Genomic DNA, 22,160 nt, shown 5'->3' with positions numbered 1-22,160 from the left:
CACCCTGTTGAATTTCATATTGGTATTTTCTGAGTAGCACTTTCTTCTTGATGCACAACTGCTGAAGTCACTTTCCAGTCCTCGCATACAAATTCTGAAGTCGGTAACAGCAGCGGGACTGAGTTCCTTGATGTAGAGCCGCACATCATTAGAAAAAGTCAGAAGTATATAAAAAGTTATTTATCAAGACAACACCAACAATACATTCCCAAAAGCAACCATGCTTTAAGTTTGGAAACATCTTTAGTGTATACAGAACAGGGATGTTGTTTTACTCCCTTTGTAAGTTTATTCATTTCAACCAACGTATCAGAAAAGAAAACTCAGCAAGCCAATCACTAATAACTGCTAGCAGGATATCTCAAATGTTCTTCATGCTACCCTGGCTCTTCAAAAGGAAACTCCCCATTAAAATTATGAGACCAGAAAAAAGCTGGGATGTGTGTTAACTTTAAAGTACCCGTCCAAAGTAGTTAGAAAGGTACAGCTTAAAATCCTAAAAGATCTGTTCTGAAATGTAGTCTATGATCATCCCAATATGTGCCAATATATTTCTACTTTATATTGACCATAAAGTTCTCATTTGGGAGGAGTTCAAGCAATCAAGATCAGTTATGCAAGACTTCAACAAACTCCAAAGAATAAGGGACCAAGCTGGCTTTTTTATCATTTGAAGCAGAAGTTTTATTTTCAAGGAATCATCAGAAAGTTCTATGCTGGAATACCTGAAGCAACTACCGTATATCATTTGCACACCAGAGAAGCCTACTAATTACTCCATTCCCATTGGCAAACACTTTTTATACATAAACTTTATTCAGAGCCACTATTTTTTGGATTTTCACTTTGCTGAGCATTTTCTCTTGGGTTTTATAGTTGCTTCAGGTTTTAAGGTGCTGATTTTATTTACAGTATATGCTAATTATAAAGGGTGTTATTCCACTTTACTCAGGGTACACCCACTGAAATTAATGGACCTAACTTAGTCACGTTCATTAATTTCAATGGGTTTACTCTGAGTAAAACTTAGTTGACTACCACCCAAATTAATTCTAAACTCTTCTTAAAAATGCTTCATTGTCAGTAACGCCTATGGAACCAAAACCATTCCTCCAGAAAACATGGGGCCTAACCCAAAACAAACCCACACACTTTGAAAGGAATGCACTACTCCTATAAAGGCTGCATAGTGAGTTTTGGTCCTACGTTTCCTTTTTAAAACCTGCTACTTAGTTCTAGCTTTCATAAAGCATATAAACTAATCTGATGGATACATTATGATGACTGTAAAACAGTGGTTGAAGAAGAAGAAGAAGAAGAAGAAAAGAGTTTGGATTTGATATCCCGCTTTATCACTACCCGAAGGAATCTCAAAGCGGCTAACATTCTCCTTTCCCTTCCTCCCCTACAACAAACACTCTGTGAGATGAGCGGGGCTGAGAGACTTCAGAGAAGTTTGACTAGCCTAAGGTCACCCAGCAGCTGCATGTGGAGGAGCGGAGACGCGAACCCGGTTCACCAGATTACGAGTCTACTGCTCTTAACCACTACACCACACTGGCTCTCAGGACATGGGGAGCCACACTGGTGTGGCAGGAAGAATCAAGGACAATCAAAGAAACATTTGAACATTTCAGTGTAGTATAGTATAGTACCAACATGGTTTTTTCTTTGCAGACTTTTCAAAATGAGAGCCAAAGGATCAAGTGATATTGAGGACAATCCTAGCTGTGATCCAGAATCGTCTTTGAAACAGAGTGCTGGAGAGTATCTTGACTATTCTTCTACAGTTCTCCACACCATATTGTTGTGAACAAGGATTTTCAACTCTGACAAATACGAAAGATCGGAAAAGAGAAAGGCTCCTTTGTGTTGATGAGGTGAATTTGCTTGTCTCAAATTAGACCTAATATAAATGCGATTACCCGGCAAAAGCAAGCTCACGCCTCTCATTTGAGTTTGTATGCATACTTAAGTGACACATGTAAGAGGCTTGTTTATAATTTTATTTTTGGAATGAATATTGTAGTTGCATTGTTTTATACTTTCTGGATGCCCCACAATCGCATTATAAAGCAGTTGTGTTCTATGTTACCAATCAAGCACTGCAAGGAGTTGTTCCCCGCCCCCAATGTATTTCTTATCAATAAGAAATTTGGTGTGGGGCCAGCAAATTGTTATTCTGAAAGCGTGGTTCAGAGGGAAAAGTTTGAGAACCACTGCTGTAAAGCCTTGCTGGCTTAGAGCTGGAACTGAAGTCAAGGCTCTTGCGAAAATCACATCAGTGATGAATCACCCTCGTTCTTTGTATCCAGCAAAATGCACAATTAATTTGAATTCATGCAATTAAGTGTCAGTCATCTGCTGCTGTAAAGAGAAAGTATACCTGAAGCGCGAGGCAGCTTAGCTCTGAAATATATTGCCACTGATTTTATAACTGTGTTTCCCCCCATGACTTGTAGCTATGAGATATTATGGCAAAGTCACGATTATTTGGGCTGGGGTAGGGGGAAAGGATGTATTCTTTTGACAACAATGGGAACAAAAGGCACTTCTCTGCACCCTGAGCTAGGAAAGCAAATGTCATGGGGATGTAAAAGTCGATTACTTTAGCCACCAGCAGCTTCTTGGAAATGGGAACATGTCACTTGACATAATTGGATGTACTTTTAAAAACAAGCTTAGCATGGTTCAGTACTCCGAAGGCAGCTATAAGGTCAGCTCAACGAAAGCCTGATTCCATTAAAGACAGTGGGGAGTCTGCAATTACCTTCACTAGGATTTTAAGATCAGTTTTTTATCCTTACTATAGGGCTTACTAAAAAAAATAATTTGGTTGTATCAGCTTCAGCATTCCGGCTAAATGTCAACTATATAATTACATTCAATTCACATAAAATTGTCCTTTTAGCAGATAAAAGATATTGGGTTATATTCGGTAGTGGTTCTGCATGTTGGAGTACCCAATTTTTGCCAATTCTCCTCAACTAGTTAAGCCCCCCTCCCAAAGCTGTTCTGGGGGTGGGGGGATGCCAAACAGCTTTTCCCAACATGCTGCCCTCAGATGTTTTAGCTTACAACTTCCATCAGTCTTGGTTCCAGTATGGCTGCTCATCAGATAAGGGAGACTGTAATCCAGGCATCTGAAAAGGGCCAAGTTGGAGAAGAATACTCCAGAACATAATGGGAGGGTCACAGTGGAGAGTTACAGAAGGTAGGGGGGAGCGGTGAAAACTGGGTGCCCCAACTTGCCAAAAAACTTTCCATCTGGGCAAATCCACCAGTGGATGCCATCCAATATTTCATTAGTGGTTTTTTGAGTCGTTCCAATAAAATAAGAGGCGGGCTAGATCAATTTGGTGGTGGGAGTGAAGTTTTCTAGTTATACGTAGCTTTTCAGAAAGAGTGTCAATTAACATTCTGCTTCATCTACCAGATCCTGGAATTCCTTAGGGAACTGTGCATAGTCAAGGCTGCCATGCTACAGGGTGAGGAAACCTGAATTAAGCACCACAGGGGCTGGGGGGAACGACATATATGAAACCAGGAGTTGGTGTCTGAACACTTGGATTCCAAACCATGATACGCTTTGGCATAATGTCTAAACCTACCAGCGTATTATGGGACAAAATGACTATGAGAAGTGCTGTAGGCCAATATACCTGCTTGGGAAGGGTAGATGGAGAGAAATATCCAAGTTTCCTAAGCTGTCCTCCTTGTGCTAACCTCTTGATGTTCCTTCAGCATTAAGACTTGCAGCTGCTGACCTGACCTCACTGCCTCTTTTCCTTCATGCCTCCCTCGCGACAGAAGACAGCCTCAAATCTCTCTTCATTTGAGCTACAAGAGCAAGCATGGCTCAAGCCATCTCCACCTTAGTTAGAAGGAACTGGGGATGTTTCCTATCAACCACATATTTGCCGGTAATAAACGTAGCTTTACCATTTTACCAACTTAGAATCTGTTTGATTGTCAAGCATGCTCTTGCTGCAGGAACTCTGCACCAAGCTCACATCTACTGAGCTTTTAAATGCCAAATAACATCCAAGAAGAATATGGAAACAGTCACAAGCGATTAGTTCAGTACAGTCTAATATAATACTTTGAATACATCATGTCATGAAAACAGACTGGGACATTTTTGTGATGTATAAATTGGATCTGCTATATTCATCTATCATCTATCATATTTCCTGACATTTCACATTCTGTTTTGCACATCCCAATAGTGGTATAAGGAGCTGTGTTGAGCCAACATGGTTAGCTCTTTATACGTGTGCACATACAATTTCCCTTCTGTATTCGCCCTTGCAGTACTGTTAGCATTACTGAATATCTGCCTTTACTTTGGATAATCTTGTGCATGCAAAGTTCAGTTTTCATTCTATTAAATTTCTGCTCTCACGGTTAAAATACAGAAAACCCCACATGGAACGCGAGACAAATCTGCTGTACATGTGCATGTCCACCCAAGATGGAGGGCGCGATTTCGTCTTGCGAGGCACGGTTTCCCATAGGAACGCATTAAAATTTAATTAATGCGTTCCTATGGGGGGAAAAGTCCGGGGGCGCGGTCGGAAGGGGCGCCGGCCGATCGCGCCCGCCATCTTGGGTGGACTGCGCATGTCTGTACATGCCCCTTCTGACCGGCACCAGACTGTTCGCCCGCTGCAGCTTTAAAACACGGCGTGGCTCCGCTCGGAAGGGGTGCCGGCCGATCGCGTCCGCCATCTTGGGTCGACTGCGCATGTCCACCCAAGATGGCGGGCGTGATCGGCCAGTGCCCCTTCCGACCGGCACCGGACCACGCCGCGTTTTAAGGCTGCAACGGGCGAACAGGTTTAAAACGCGGTGCGGCTCCAGCCGGCTTACAGTGGTACTGCGCAAGACGAATTCGTCTTGCGAAGCCTGGCCATAGACGAATTCGTCTCGCGAGTCAACTAAAAAATTGCAAAACCCTTTCGTTTTGCGAGTTTTTCGTTGTGCGAGGCATTCGTCTTGCGGGGTACCACTGTATTAAGAGGCATATTGCCTCTGACGGTGGAGGCAGAACATAGCCATCGTGGCTAGTAAATGTTGACAGCTGATGGCACTGTCCTCTTTGAATTTGCCTACTCCTCTTTTAAAGCATTCTAGTTGAGAGCAAGTTCATAGCTTAATGTGCACTGTGTAAAGAAGTACATAATTTTATCTGTCTTGAGTTGTCCAACAGTCAGCTTCATTGAACGCCCAAGAGTTCTAGTGTTGAAACCAAGGGAATCTCTTCCTCAGTTCTGAATGCACTTTCCCATGGAAAGGGAAAGCAAGCTCTCTGGTTAAACATGTACATCTTTCCAACACATGGGGGATTCAAAATAACCATCTCAGAGAGAATGCCTACTCTCTATAGTGATTCAAGCGATATATATCTCCAGCCATTAACCATTTAGGCATTTTTCACAGTGGAACTCTATACATGTCCACTCAGAAGTAAGTTGCACTGAATTAAATGGGGCCTGCTCCCAGGTCAGTGAGAAAATGATTGTAGTCTAAGTCTTGGGAATGTTTTAGAAGCCCTTCTTAGTTCAGGAGGTAGGTTTTTTTTTCTCCTAAATGTGTATACCAGTAGGATTGAGTTTTATTACTACTGTTGTGTTTTTGGAAATCTGTGACTAATCTTGTATGATAACAGTAATGAAATTTTTATTTTCCCCTTCTACAGAATGTGTGTATAGTCTGAATGTCTGAGGATGTCTCCTGTGCACTGCTAATAGTATGCTTTGCACCAAGCTTTCGTTTGCTACCATGACACTGAAGTTGATGGACTCAATAACCTCTCATATTTTTCAGTAAGTTTTATCGTTGGAATTTTAAACTCTTTTTAACAAGTTGTAGCTCAAGTTCATGAAGTAGCAATGTAAATGTTTGCTTACTATTCTGTTTGCTTCTTATTTGATGGGGGAACTATTTTGAGTGGATTATACTCTACCTATTGGTCAAAGTAAAAAAAAGGTCAAGGACCCCTGGACGTATAAGTTCAATCAAAGGCGACTATGGGGTAGCCAAAGCAGTGCAGATGTTAGAATCAGAGCTGGAAGAAGGGACCTGCGTTTGTCAGAGCACCAACTCCTATCAACCCCGGTTAGCATGGCTGATCGTCTGGGATGAGGGGAACTGTAATCCAACACCATTTGGAAAGCACCACATTGGTTATCCCTGATCATGTAACGTCACAAGTAACAGAAGGGTAGTAATATGCTCACCTGTTACAACTCAAACCCCAAAACACAACGGCTATCATTCTACTATAACATATCATTCCACTGTAACATACCTCATTGCCACATTGCTGCCATCAATAACTATAGGTCTGAGGTTATCACCATCCACTGGCACATCTTCCGGAAGAGGGGAGTCAGATCTCTGAGACTCAACAGAAGATGCTTCTCGCATTATGCTAGCGTTAATGTTACTTACACTCTGATCCGTCTCAGTTTTATTTCCAAGTTTGACAAGTTCTCCCAATATATCATTGATTAAAGCATCAGTACCAAGCTTATTCAGGACAAGTTGAACCTGTTCCTCAGAATAACCTAACTTAAGTGCAAACTCCAGTTTGGTTTGATACTCTTTCACCACGTCAGGAGGTTTCTTAAGTTCTTTAGACACTATCTGAGCTTCCTCCAGCTTAAGGTCTTGCAAGATTTCATTGCGCTTTAATATATGCGGTTCTAAGCAAGGAGACCTGCACAGTGGTCTGTGAGTCTTAGGTAAGAAGCATAATTCTGGTCCAATTATAGCTGGTCGTTCCAATTCATTATCGGAATTTGTGCTCTCCTCAGAATCACAACTGGAGCTTCCAGTTTCTTCAGAAGTCTCCTTGTTAGCATCCTCCTTCCTGGAGTTAACTTTATCCATGGTTGGTTTCTCTACCATTGACCAAGGTGCAATGGCACTTATGTGAGTCTCAGTGCTGTCCTCATAGAGGTGGCCTAGGTCATGCCTCAAGTGATCCTTCAAGCCCATGAAGCTGCTGCATGTACTTGACTCCACTTTGTTGGTTTTCCTGTATTCCGGGATATAAAGTATCCTGTATTCCTAAAGAAGAAATAATAACGTTAGAACTAGGGATTTTCTTTCCATTTGGAACTTGTCTTAAGATTTAGATTTTTGCCTTCCTAAAGGGAGATTCAAATCACTCTCTTTTAATCACCTCCCGGTGAGATCTATTTGGAACTCAGCTCTGTGAAACGTCCAATACGTACTTGTATTACAGGCAAATATTAAATTGTCAAGGTTCCAAAATGAGTTGGGCCAAACTAGTGCTGGCCTTTGACCCCTGTAAAGCTTTTCAAGCAGATGTCAAGGCCCCAAGTCAATAAAGCTCTTTTGTTTCAACAATGAGACAGCTCAATCATAATGTACTTTAAATCAAGAGGACTCAAAATCCTTACAACATATTACCAGTGAGACAGAATTGAATTTACTAAACATTTAGATTATTATAGTGCACCAGAAATGTCCAAATACATATTTAACTGCAAATATGAATTTTCAGTGCTTGTCTGAATCATTATCAAGTCATATCAATTCCTGCCACACAGTTTTAATTGCCATTACAGGACTGCAAATGTGTGACATCAAATGTTTACCACCATTCAGGTTAGGAACTCTGACATACTATATCACTCTCATATAAATAAGCTGGGAGTCCGCCTTACCCATTTTTTCTATTTAGCATTTTCTATAACACTTCTGATATGAATGTGAATTAAACCAATTTCCAGTGTCCAGCAAAACCTAGGATGTTCATCAATTATTTGCCCTTAGTTTTTATGGAGTGTTGAAGTTATTTCGAGCATTCATGCTGTATTAACTGACAAGATCTAGACTATGGTGCAGGAGAAAACAAGAGGCACAAGAGTAGAGCAGGCAAAAACTACGGGTGGAATATCAAGGATGCCTGGTGTTCACAAAATTCCAGATGTCTCAAGCCACAAAGCAAGGAAACAAGACATTTTACCTGTATTTTTTTTTTTAACTTTGTTTAGTTTTTAAGTAAGAATTCTGATATAAAAGCAGAACAATTACCACTGTCAGAAAAATACTGCCTTCCGTGGTAAGTCAACATTTGACTCCCACACCAGGAAGTCTAAACCTACAGCACTTCAGGCAGGGAATATTTTTTTTTTGGGGGGGGAGCTAAACCAGTGGTTAAGAAGGCTGCAATTCCAAGAGCTGCTGTGAAATCTTCATTTATTTTAGCAAGTGGTCAACAAAAGGCTTCAACTCTGTACACAAGATGGAACTGGACTGCACACATCAAGATACCGTGTGCCCATTCCACCTGATACAACAGGTGGGGTGTTTGAATATACAAGCATCTATGGACACTGATTGCTTTAAAATGGACCCTGTCTAAAAGTATAATGCCATTTATGTGGCTGAACATTTAGATAAAAGAAAAAATGCTTTAAAGACATCTGTCCCAATGCAGAAATGGCAATAAGTGCAAAGGAAGTTTGGGTTTGGTGACTACTCTTCCAAATGAAGTCCTATGTGCTGTGTGGAGAAAATCCTTGTAACCAGAGGTACTGGGTATGTGATTGATACACACACACACACACACACACACACACACATGAAACTCGAAAAATTAGAGTATTGTGGAAAAGTCCATTTATGTAAGCAATTGTTTCATTCGCTATATGAGATAGACTCATGACATGCAAAGCGAGATATGTCAAGCCTTTGTTTGTTATAATTGTGATGATTATGGTGTACAGCTGATGAAAACCCAAGTTGAAATTGTTAATTTGGGGTTCTCATCAGCTGTACGCCATAATATCACAATTATAACAAATAAAGGCTTGACATATCTTGCTTTGCATGTCACGAGCCTATCTCATATATTAGTTTCACCTTTTAAGTTGAATTACTGAAAGAAATGAACCTTTCCATGATATTCAAATTTCAAATTTTTTCGAGTTTCACCTGTGTGTGTGTGTGTGTGTGTGTATTAGTGTGAGTGAGAGAGAGAGCAAGGGCAACAGCACTTATTCCAGGAACTCCCTCTCTCCTCAACAGGTGACTAACACTTCCATGCTTGATAGTACCTACCATCTGTTTGGCACAGGAAATCTTCACATACAACAGCCTGTGGATTGAGGCCAGTAATAGAGAAGAAATATATTTTTATTATCATAACACGAAGTTAGGAAATTGCTGTCTAAACATGAGTTCCAAAGGATGACATTTTTAAAGTATAGCCCATCTTCTGAAAACTCAGGATGGGTAGCAGTAATTTTTAAACCACCATACATTTCTGTCCCCCAAGGACTCACAATCCATGTAATTTAGAGGATTTTTTTTATGGGGCGTGGGGCCGAAATCCAAACAATGAAAATATTGATTTGGTAAAAATTAACAAGATACACAATTTGTTCTCATTTCAAACAAGATACACAATTTGTTCTCATTTCAAATTCATTTTTACTCCCAATATTTCTTTGTCCCCTCTCCTCTCAAAGTCCTTCATAGGTGCTTCTCACCAGCTTTTAAAAATTAGTTCTAAAAGTTGCATCATGGTGGTTAATAAAGCAATGTTTTCCACCCTAAATACATAGTTTCTTGTTTAAAAAGACAAAAAGCATATTTACTGTCCAATCTGTTTTAGTCTTACAAAAATAACTGTTTTCTTCATTTTCTTGGAATTCTTAATTTTGTTTAATGGATGCACAACTGCATTAATACCTGTTAAGAGGATATCAATGTTAATAAGCCCTAACAGGCTTGACTTTATAAAAATAACGATCTCCAGGTTCATTCAGACAGTGCTGCAGTACAAATACATGGTGAATTCAGGAAGCAGAGCTGAACAACGTTGTGATTTACTAACTGCTGCAATTCACTCGTAGCCCCATTGCCACTAACAAATCACAACAGTATCCTAATGAAAGAATACAGTTCAAAACCCACACTTTGGCGGCCTTCATAAAACTACCACCAAAAAGTATCTTAAACAAGAAAAACCTATGGAAAGCTATGTTGCCTAGCAACCAGCCTTTCGTTGCTAGGATGCACTCCTTTAACAAGCCATCATGAATGCTAGCAGAGTGCAAGAATAATTTGGTATGAACAAAGCCTACAAAAAAAAAGACGGGGACTTAAGTGCGTCTGGTATACCCTCGGAGAACAATGCAGCTGCCAAACCAATCTGGAAGCTCCGACATCATTGTTCCATAAACCCTGCAATCTGCTCTGACTGGAGGAAGTATATTTAATGGGCAACACTTTTAAGATTGGCTGAAAAAAGTTTAGGTTGGCTCATGTATCGCAATAGTAATACACTGAGATAATGGCTCACTCGCCAAACCCATGCGCTGCGAAATGCTTCCTGTGCACTGAAAAAATAACATCACCTGGAAGCAACTCCCATTGGTTTCCATTGTAACCCATTTAAGGTGTAAGCATTTTTCATCCGATCCAGGGTAAAGTTAGTTAAGAGATGTGGACCAGAAAAGGAAGCCTATTTTAGAAATAAACTTTCGCTGGAGTTTTCAGCATTTGGAAACCTTCTCGGAGAATGTGAAATGGCTACTAAATGAGAGAAAGTGCATGGCATTTACAAAATCAGCCATTGCATACAAGTCATATACCTCCATCCAGGCACTACAAAGAGGGCTTTTTACAATGCATGTGCAAGTGTATGTTTAATATACGTACCTCAAAGTCATACTAGTAACACATTTGACAACAGAACTAAGGAAATGTAATGCACAACATGCTTGTACTCAGATCCTTCTCAACATTTTTTTGAGGGGATATGTACTGATTAACAGCTAACAAACCAACACAAATAGAAAAGCATAGCATTTTATTCTGACATTAAGAACAATCCCTTTTTGTGCAGCAGAAGCCTGCACATGTTTACTCAGAAGTATGCTCCACTGATTTCAACGGGATTTACTAGGAAGTGCTAAGTATTACAGCCTTAAGGTAGTTATCTATTGAGAGTCCACTGCAAATAAAACTTAATGATGCCATGACTTCTACAGTATTTCCCAAATAACACTCCCACTGGTACATCTCTATTCCACAGCTCTGTATTTTATCTCTTTCAAGAAATCTGCAGCTGTAACTTTACACAAGAAATTTGCAGCTGCATCTCCATAAGATGTTAGTCTTTGGAAACAACTTCTGATGAATTATATGATATATGTGTACATTACCTCCAATGAAACCTTAAGACACAAATGAACGCAGTGGGGTCAACTGCCCATATACTGAAAAGCGGGGGAGCACTTGTCCAGTCACATCTTGAAAGTGGCCTTATTGGGATAAACTGAAATCCTGACTTGAACTCACAGGGATGTGCACTAAAATGATTACTTAAAATTTAAGCCCAGTTACCAGGTTTTATTTAAATTTTTGCCTCGAGTCAAGAAAGGCAAGTGCTAATCAGTATGCTGGAAAGTAAAAACATCAAGTAAGTTCCTGGAAATATGTGTCATAACTACCTGGCCTGTCTATTGTTTTTCAGTAGCAAATGTTCCCACTAATCAACAACGCTAAGAATATTAGTATACTTTAAATGATATGTTTTGCTGGGGAAAGGAAGGATCACTCAGGTTATGCATTATTAAAATAGCCAAGACATTGTAAAAATGCAAATCAAAATAATAAATATGTAATAAATATCTGCTGCAGGACTTTATGTATTTAATTACCATTGTATTTCAGAGAGTGATGCAGACAACAGCCTCGCTCTAACAAAGGAAGGATGTCCCGTTGAACAGATTGGTTAATGCTCTGGGGCAACAGATGTCTACTGGAACTGCAGGAGACCAGCAACTGGTGGCCTGCCCATCTTCTGAAAACTTTCAATAGACTTATGCATATGTTCACACAATAGGGCATTTGGTAGAAATGCAAACCTCTTTTTAACCCTTTCAGGTGTCCCCTCCCAGGAAGATACCCCCCCCCTTTAGAGGAACTCTGGCATTGGCTCAAAGATTAAAGTGTTAAAAGTGTTCTTCAGCCTAGTATCTGAGCCCAAAATATAAAACAGGGGGAACAGCAAATCAAAACCACCAGAAAAAAATCAACTCTCTCTCTCTCCCTCTCTAAAATGACACTCACACATACTCTACATCCTCCCTGCACCTTCATGAAGCTGGACTAAATTATTTGACCATAAAATAATTTATGTTGTCACATGAAGGTTAATTTAATTTATCACAAAACCATCCTTTAAACACAGGTAACTCGTGTTTTTCCAGCTGCTCATTTTTACCAAGGATAACGTTTATCAAGTCAGCCAAATGCTACCAAAAAAAAAAAATCAAATCAAATCAAATTCACTTCTAAGGAATTTTTGTTTTATTGTCCATTAGCTATGTACAAGCTTCTGGTAATGTGTCACTCCTATTTCTCTTACATTTCTTCACTTGAATGAATGAGATTTAAAACAACACATTTTTAAATGCCATTTTTTGAGGGGGGATTGCAGCTTTTACAGCTCCCCCCCCCAAAAAAAAATCTCTTACACATATTGTGCTTCTTTTATTTAGGAACATGCTGATGGCTCAAAAGGAGTAAAAGCGTTTAATCCCTGGCAAAGGCAAGACCAAATACTTACGTTAACTGGAAAGTACAGAGATATTGAGACGGGCAATTTTTTTTTGCAGCAGGTCCAGAAGCAACTCTTTAACACGATTTCAGCTGCAAACTTCCAGGCAGGCAAGCAGAACAATGAATGGTTGACCAGATGGAATAGCAATGTCTTTGCTTAACCTATTACCGAGCAGGACAGCAACCAATCGGAGGCCAGGAAAGGCTGACAATTAGTTGGCCAGGCAGATGCAAGGAAAAGCCTCCCCGCCCTGCATCAGGTTTGTAGGTTTTCTAAGAGAAGCAAGTTGATGTCATTCTCAGGGTCTGCCCCGGGCAGCATGTGTATTAACGAGGGGTGTGCAGCAACAATAGGCCATACAAAAGAGACTAGCAGGCAGCTGCTGTATGAGAACCAGAGTCATTAGGGAGCAGGCTGCCAACAAGAAACACCTGGCCTGGGCAGACTTCAGCTTTTCCTCATTGTTTCTAATTCGCGAAACAAAGAAAGGGAATTATTTTTTATATAGTAAAAGTTGCAAGGTTCAACTAGAAGAGCTCAAAACAAAAAGGACAGCCCACGCCGATCATAAAGGACATTTCGCTTCTATTGCCCGGGGGGGGGGGGGGGAGGTGCAACAGTACCCAGAACAGCGGCACAATTATACCTGCATTCTTCTCCGGCTTTAAAAATATCTAAAGAAAAGTAAAAGTAAAATCAGACTGGGGCAGTGGGAAAAGCACTCTGAGTATTTATGTACGGAATTACTCGCCGAAGTGTTCGATTTCCTGAAGCATTAGTGTTTGCGTGCTTTCTTGAAAAGCCTACATAACTTCAACACGCATGAGACTAGGTGCATCTGAGTAGCAATGGAACCAGGAGCTAACAAAAGTGACAACCAAGCGCCACTTCTTGCAGTCTCTTTGTTGGGGGATTTCTAACAGCATGTGGAAATAAAGCAAGAAACGTTCGAGGAGGGGGAGATAATACTACAGTGAGTTTGCTTGGTGGGCTTCGTAACGTTTAATGGGTTTTATCCAACAGCGTCCCCTCCAATTTGATCCAGTGGAGGCTTCAGACAGTGGATGGAGGAGAGAGGCAATTTTTTGCTTATTCCCCCTTCCCCTCACACCACCTCCTGTGGGTCCCCAAACCACCTGGAGAAGATGAGAGAGGTTGCACAGGGGGCTGTGAGGAGAAGTGGGAATTGGCAAAAATTACCCACGCCTTTGATGACAGAAGTACTTTCTGTAAGTCGAAGGGCACCATTGGTTAAAATCCTCTATGGCTGTAAGAGAAATAACAGTCAAAATTCAACATGCTGTTTTGATGTGAACGTCTACTTGCATTTTGACATTCAGAACGTGTGCAATGGCAAGGGCAGTAGCAAGTACAGCAACTCCTTCAAGGGGAGTTTCGTTCAAAAGGACCTTGTAGTTTACCCTCCTGCATGGGATTTAAGAACACACTATGCTACAGAGAGATAAATTCTGAAAATTGTAAATAACCTTTTGCTTATTCCTGCAGGCACAGGAGATCAACAGAAAAATAATGATTGGTGCTTAATTGAAAGAGATAAAATGATTTATTTATTTTTTACTGTGAGGTCTGGTTCATTAAAATCAGCTAAATGTTGAATCATAAAAAATTCAAAATAAAAATATGAATTATTGCATACACAATGCAATGTAATAAATGCAATTCTTCCATTTCGTCACAGTTATAGATCTTAAACTTCAGAATCCATTTCTATAGGCACTGCTGTATGTACTCTCTCTGGTAGTAGTGGTGGCAGTGAACAAATTCACAACTAACCAACTAACCAACATATTTTAAATGATCCAGGAAAAGAAAATCACCCAGATCCTGAGACTGTCACTGAGTATTTTGAGGCTTTCAATCAGGAACATGAGTCCCCCCCCCCTCTAATTTCTGCCACTATGGATACAAAGAATAAGAGAATACTACCTCAAACCACAGCAGGAAGCCTGGTCGCCAGCACTGGATTAAGCTTCTTTGCAAACAGCAAATAAAGGCAGTGATCTGAAAAAGCTAATCAGTCCCTGCTGTGGTATTTAGACTACCTCAGTTACTGGTATTGGATAATGTTAAGCGTATTAAAAACATCTGTAGGTGAAATGAGGGATCCCAGTCTGTTTTACCTAGCTGAAAAAACTTTTTAGTCCTAGCAGAATCACTGTTCTGGTATAGTTCTTTCTAGTTGCTTTTCATGGGCCTGCTCACCTCTCCATGTGTGCAGTGAGTGAACAACTGAACAGTTAAACAGTGCTCTTAGAAACTAAAGGAAATGTGTTTCGCACCTGAGAAAATGCAGCATATCCAGTAATTGGGAGGAATTCGATGTCACGGTCTTTTGCTGGTTCCATTACTGCAAGCATTTCTGCTTCTTAGGGGTATCACAGGGTCCTTTTCTGGGATCATTGTTGTTCAACATCTTTACAAAAGACTTCGATGGAGGAATTGAGGGGATGCTCATCGAATTTGCTGATGGCACCAAACAGGGAGGGGTAGCCAATGCTACAGAAGACAGAATCAGGATTCAACATAACCTTAAGAGATTGGAAAACTGGGGTGACCGGCGGTGCGTGGGGAGTGGCGGGAGGGGCCGCCGCTTGTCACCCCCACCCTCCCCTGTCACCCGGGCGTAGCGTCCCCACCGCCCCTCCCTAGCGATGCCCCTGCCTTCGGGAGGCCGTAGACTATCCTTTCTTGGAAGTTTTTAAGCAGAGGTTGGATGGCCATCTGTCGTGCATGATCTAGTTGAGATCCCTGTATTGCAGTGGGTTGGACTAGATGACTCCCGGGGTCCCTTCCAATTCTATGAATTTGAGGGAGCTGTGGGTGCTTGGCGGGGGGGGGGGGGGCGAAGCCCTACTGTGCTAGCAGGAGCTCTTACACTGCCTTCTGCTAGTGCACTGGGTCAGTTGAATCTGGGCAATTGTTATTCTTGTGCATATATTTTGTGGTGTTTAAATTCTTGAAAACAACACTGAGAATTATATTCAAGGGGAGGGAGGGAAGAAGTATTTAAAATAACATAAAATTGATGAACTGCTTATTTTGGAGTGAAGAAAAGGCTGACAGACAAGCATAGTGGTTAGAATGTCAAACTAGGACCTGCGGGAGTGGGTTCAAAGCCTTGCTCAGCCCTGAATCACACTGGTGACCTTGGGTCCGTCACCATCTCCCAGTCTAACCTACCTCACAGGGTTGTTGTGAAGATAAAATGGGGAGGGGGGAGAACCACCTTGAGCTCCTTGAAGGAAAGGCTTAACTTAAATATAATGAATAAATCTTGTCAATTGCAAAGACCTCTGGGAGCATACTTATAAAATAAAATAAAATTAGATTGCATTATACACACACACACACACACACACACACACACACAACCTCTGGGAGTATACTTAAAGACTCCATGAAATATATGTACACACATTCATCCTTGTTCCGGAGGCTAGCCTAACAGTATTGTATACATTGAATACAAAGTTAATCATGTACAGAAATCATTCCTTTTATTATTATTCCACACGTGTGCATATCTGCTTCATTGCATCTTACAGATTGGGCTCTAGACACTGCATCTTAATGTGACAATAAATATATGCATCTTTAAGATGCCACAGGACTCTTGTAAACAGAATTTTGCAGAGATTATGTACCTTTTACAAAAATAAAATAAAATAAAATAAAATAAAATAAAATAAAATAAAATAAAATAAAATAAAATAAAATAAATAAAATAAAATATAGCTTTATTTATTTATGCTTGATTTAAGTTACTGGAAATGTTTGTCATGCAACTCTAATAACTACTGGAGTGGTGGTGGTTCTTAAAGCACTTCAGTTACAGGATTCCATTCTAAAACAATCTATCCCTGAATATCCATAGTTCACAAGATTTTTCTAGTGATGAGCTCCCCTTGATTTACCTTATAATTAGCATTACTTCCCAAACAAACAAAAAGCAACTCAGGGTCTTTTTAAGAGCTCTTTAAAAGCCCAGAGAGACAAAGCCCCAGGAGATTTCACCCTCTGCCTTCCTGCCAATCCTACCCCAATCAAATTTACCTTATGAGAGGCAGAAATGACTAGCTAGTAACAGCAGCTTTGCAGACCACTTGTCTGCCTAGAACAGTAGACTTCAAACTTTTCAGACCCAGGACCCATTCTTAACCCAAACATGAATTTGGAAACCCACATTGGATCAAGGCTGAAGACCAGTGACCTAACCCACTGTTGCCATACAGTGGCTCTCATTAGTGTCTTTTGTGCCACAGGCTAATCAATTACCTTTTTAACTAAAGATGGTGGGGACTGAACCTGGGAACATATGCCTGCGAAGTATGCACCCCATCACTAAGCTATGGTCCCTCTCCAATTCACTGAACACAAGGCGGCAATGGAAACTATATTTCCCATTCAGCAATGGACATGCTTGATCCTGATCTGGAGACTGCTGGCCTTGATGATGAGGCTTATAAGATCGCTCAGGTCATGCCTCCAATTGCTTGTTCCACTCCCTTTGTCAATTAACTAAATGGTTGGATGGTATAAGCCCATTACAAGATGAGCCCAAACTTCCAAACGGGATTTCAGTCCCAGCTCTTAAAGGGCAAAGGAATTGCAAATTGAGGAAATCAGAAGGAAGGAAGCAGTTCATAGTTCAAAATTTTTATTGCCTTTGGGTATGTAATACCATGCTGGATCAAATTTGGAACGTTTCGGCCAGCGGCTCACTTTGGGCATAACAATATCAAATCTTGCAACTATAGGCTGGAGGTTACAGATATCCATGCAAGCTCATTCATCCTGCCTTTCCCCTTCCTCCATGGTTCGCGATAACTATACTTTGCTGTGACATCTAAACTGTGCAAACTACATTGAAGGGCTAAATGAGGCTGCATCAAAAGTATGGTTTCAAGCCCACTTCAAACCATGAATTTGGAGGAAATTCTTAAGCTAACACATACCGCTGTTTCCTTTTGAGTCAGGTGTTGCAGGAAACGAAGATTATCACAAGCCAGGGAAACAACAATGAACTTACACACTGAAAGGGGAGGAAGGAGAGAAAGCACATGTTCATGATCTCCACACCATGGTTCTCCAATTGGGTTCTGTAACATCTTAACTGAGCAGTATGTGGGTGGGTGATTTACAATCAGCACACTTGCGCATATGATAAAGTTAACAAACCATACTGCTACTATATTATTTAGATGTTTCTTGATAGCTTTCTCTGAGTCATTTCTAAATTCTTCCTAGAGAAATCCTGGACATTGGCCAACACACACACACACACACACACACACACACACACGTTAGTGCAATTTTATTCAATCATGCTGTAAAAGCGTTCATGTTAAGAGTTTCAACTAGTATACTAGATTTCCTACTGGAAACATCAAGAACAACAAAGAAACCTAAGCAGGAAACAATGTGGGTCTCTTGTCACATTGGTGACAGGGTATAATGGCATTACCAGAAAGTACACAGAGCAGATGGAACAAAGAAAGCTCCAGTTCTGCACCAAAGCCTTCCGATCCAGCAAACTGAGCAGTCTAGCCATTATCCCACTGCTATATTTAAAACACAATGCTGAAATGCAAGAGGTTACTCCAGGTCATCGGGAAAAGTGGCCTGCAGAGTTGATATGCAAACTTCTGTACTCTACTGCCTTTAAAGGACCAGAGATTCTCCTCTGTTTGTTTTGCTGGGACAATCAAACAAAACAAAGAAACTGGAAAAATATATATATATCAGCTTGCATCTTCTGCCCTGAATTACATTGGGGTGTATATATAAGAATAATAAAGATTTTAATACACCACCTAAGAATTTGATAACTCAGTCTAAGGTCCACTCAATCTAGCACTCATCTCTGATCACCACTGGCTGTTTTCTTGTCCCTAGCATGTACTGTTAAGAGATTCCATGCCTATGATTGTGGGCCTCCATTTTTAGCTATCATAGTTACTAGCTATTTCATTCTCTAATCATGATACAGATTGTGTGTGTGTTGGGGGATCCAACATGTATAAATAATGGCACTTCTCAGGCGTATCTGAGAAATGCATTTCCACCAAAGAGATATCAGGAACTATTTTTTCACATAGGCACACACACAGTAAAACATCTAAATGCCTGACACTGATGATGCAGTTATAGGCAGCAAACTGTTTTGTAGGTATAGAAAATAGCTTACAATCCAGGTGGAAACTTTAGTCGCACATGACCCACATTCTGCAAAGCTATCTGCCCCTTGATATCCCCACTCCCAAATCACAGAATAGTTAGAAGACTGCTAAAAGGATGTGCACCCACAAGTCGTTTGCCAGTGACCGCCACTCACACATGCACCCTGGGCCAGTGCCCCTTCCCTGCACACTTAAGCGCAAATATCTCAACTCCCACATTCTCTATTTACTGCAGAGAACTTGGGTAAGAGGTGGTCACTTGGAACACGGAAAGGAAAGGAGTGGTTTCTCTGTCTGTAGGCTGAGCTTTTGCAGAAGGTACAAGTGGTGCTTTGCTGCCTCACTCCTGCAACAGCCTAGCATAAAGGCAGAGAAAACATCCCTTCCATCTCCTGAAGTGCAGAGAACACAGGAGGGCACAGTTCTTTTTCTTATTACTGCAAGGGGAGGGGTCAGTGGACGCAAAAAATAATGGCTGGTTATGAAGAGAAACTAAACAAATTGGGGTCCTACTTATAGGCTGCACCAGTTGATTGGCAGCGTCGACGTTGGCTTGTGACACTGCTGGTGCAGCAGCTGATGCACCCTAGTTTAAGTGATTCTTTATTGCTGCAACAATTTTAGGATTGGATCAGTAAGTCTCACCCAGTTCAGCAGGGCTAATCTGATTTATACACAAATATGGCAGCGTTAAATGGTTTCTAGATAATACCCTTATGTTTAACAGCGTGCTTTTAATTTACAGCGTCAGGAATTCAAATCATATTCTTTGTTGAGAACATTGGGCAGCCAGTCACCAACTGGACTTCCAGCAAATTCAAATTTCCATACAAAACAGTCAAAAGCCTCGCCAGGTATTTAAACAAGCAAGTTTGGGCCTAGATTAAATTATTAGGCACGCATGTTTTTGTTTCGACAAAAACTGAATTTTAAAGTTAACACAAGAGGAACATGCCAAATCAATATATAATTTAAAAACCACAGAGAAAGACACAACCCTGATCTCTAGAAGCAAAGCAGCAAGTGTCACTTGGTAGATTTCAATTATTTCAGTAAGTGGCACTGAAAACCCAGCACAAGCAACATTCACATCTAATCCAATATTATGCTTCTCACAATAGCCAGAGCAGATTGCCTTAGGAGAAACCTTAATACCCTCCCCTCCCCTCCCCTCCCTGGCCCCACTGCCTTTTTAGTATTGTGCAGGGAGCTAGATTTTCTATGACCTCAGCTTTTATCAACAGGCCCCGAGGCAAAACTACTGTTCACCTCTGAGACCATCCTCTAGTTGGAGGAAGTGAAAAGCACACTTCTTATTCAAGCCCATCTAACGGAAGCTTGCAAAACCCAAAGAGCTGAACAGTAATTAAGGCTGAGAGTTTTACCTATGTAACAAAATCACTAGTGGAAAAATACTTTAAAACTCTTAAGTTGCTTTTGGTTGCAGAAAGAACAGTTGGCTGTATCCAATGCCACACCAACGGGATTCTGCTTCCACGACTCCCATTCTCCCTTGCCCTAGTGTCCTCCTGCCCCATTTGCTCCAGAAGGTCCTGTATCTCCCCGAAGGCAAACATGAGGTGAACAGGGTAGGAGACTGAAAACATAACTACGCATAATTGCTAGTCAGTGCATGAAGGGGCTAAGAACCACATAGCTGTAATTGCTAGATAGACGCAGTTAGATCATGCCCCCTCTCCTCTGGAGTGAAGGTGAAGCTTATTTCTTCTTCCTCTCTCTCTGCATCATGTAAGCCATGAGAAGAACATGTGCTTATTCCCAAGCACAGACCGCATGTTTGAAGTGACTCTTCTACCCAATGCTATTTTGCCTGTATTATCCTTGCTGTTGCATGGAATGTATGATACAGATGTTGAATCTGTAAGTAAAGAATTTTAAACTTACTTGTGTGTGGTTTGCTCGTTGCAAAAGATAGAAAGAGATCAGCTGTTGTGTATAGCTGAACAGGATAAAAAGGCTCAACAACCTATATTCCTAACGCTGTCCTGTGCTGCTTATTTTTATGTGGTTAATACCCTGCTACTGGGGCTCTCTGTGTGCTTGCCCTGCATTTTGGATCCAGGCATCCAGCTGATTCTTCTGTTGTTCACCCACACACGTGGGTCCATAGGGGTTCATATACTTAATGCCCCACACACAGTGGGCTGGAAGGGACAGGAGAGGAAGAGGAAATTCTGTGGGGCACATGGAAGCCCCTTGCTCTAGTGGAGCCATGGCACAGGAAATGGTCCAGAATTGCAAGGTAGACTGTTTGCCGTAATAATAAACAATGACATTGGCAAGCTATGCCTCAAACAAGATTGATTAATAAAAGTTAATAAAAGCTATGCCACCTTCTCTACTACCCTAGAAGCAGAGCCTGTCACAAAAAAGTGGCAAGCTAAGTATGGCCAACATACTCTTAAACATGGCACGTGAGACCACTGAACTCGGTGCTCTGCTTGGTAGAATGTGGGAAGACCAAGAATCTACAGCATTTATCCCCATGGGGTAGAAGCTGCCTAAGAGAACTGTGGCCTCTTGGAACCAGGAGCCAGCTTCTCATCTCCTGCTCCCCTTGCCAGAGGGAGGATTAACTGGATTTTATTTTATTTTAATCAAGTTTTTTTAAAAAAATCTTTTTAATGTTTTATTAACAGTTAACACTGCACTTTGAAGTGGGTTTTGGCTAGTGCAAAGCGGCAGATTCTCCACCATATCCCAGCCCTGTTATTGTCCTCTTGCCACTGGTTGCAATGGAGCGTGGGATTAGCTGCACCAGCACCAGGCTTGAGAGGATCCAAAAGCTGATTCTGTTGCACCCCTGTTCAGTTCTCAGAACTCTCCGTTTCAGACTCTAATGCTTGCTACTGGCAGGGCCTGATAGTAGCTGCAGAGCTGTCTGTGCCAAACTTCATTCATTGAAAGTTCTGGACGTTTACATCCCCCAATCCTAGCCTTGTTTACTTCAAAATACTTAAAAGTGGGCACATAAGTTTGCAGCCTTAGCCTTATCTTACTTTGAATGCCTCTCTTGGTTTCTATGCCAGTATTATTCTCCAATGCATGCCTAAGGTGTCAGGTTATGATCTGAGGTTGTAGAAGTTGTATTTAGCTCAAACTAATAATTTTAAGGGTCACAATATCCAGCAGTATAGATGCTCCTTCAGGAAACAGAGATTTCAACATGGGAAACAATAACATTTTGTAATAATGTTACAATAATATTTGTAAGTGTTCAAGCCCACACCAAGAGCTGAGTTTTGAAGGAAGGTCTAGCAAACCAAAGTTCAACACACCGTCTGCTGTGCTGGACCTGTTCTGAACATACAGTGGTGATGGTATAT

At 41.0% G+C, this 22,160-nt stretch overlaps 1 protein-coding gene across 4 annotated transcripts in view; it reads right to left on the bottom strand.

Moving 5' to 3' along the window:
• Nucleotides 1-22,160, bottom strand: part of ZC3H12C (zinc finger CCCH-type containing 12C) — a 42,061-nt gene that overhangs the window by 8,195 nt on the left and 11,706 nt on the right. For 2 of the 4 annotated variants that reach the window (XM_033146262.1, XM_033146261.1), the window contains exon 2: nt 6,314-7,077. The exons of 1 other annotated variant lie outside the window; for it this stretch is intronic. In XM_033146262.1, the coding sequence (XP_033002153.1) occupies nt 6,314-7,005 (692 nt within the window). In that variant the 5' untranslated portion in view covers nt 7,006-7,077. Of the gene's footprint in view, nt 1-6,313; nt 7,078-12,619; nt 13,143-22,160 lie in introns of those variants that run through there. One more of the 4 variants, XM_033146260.1, reaches the window with a different exon arrangement.

Source organism: Lacerta agilis, chromosome 4 (genome assembly GCF_009819535.1).
Source record: "Lacerta agilis isolate rLacAgi1 chromosome 4, rLacAgi1.pri, whole genome shotgun sequence".
NCBI classification, from domain to species: Eukaryota; Metazoa; Chordata; class Lepidosauria; order Squamata; family Lacertidae; genus Lacerta; species Lacerta agilis.
The sequence above is the reverse complement of the archived record's forward strand: the minus strand, read 5'-3'. Positions and strand labels throughout refer to the sequence as shown.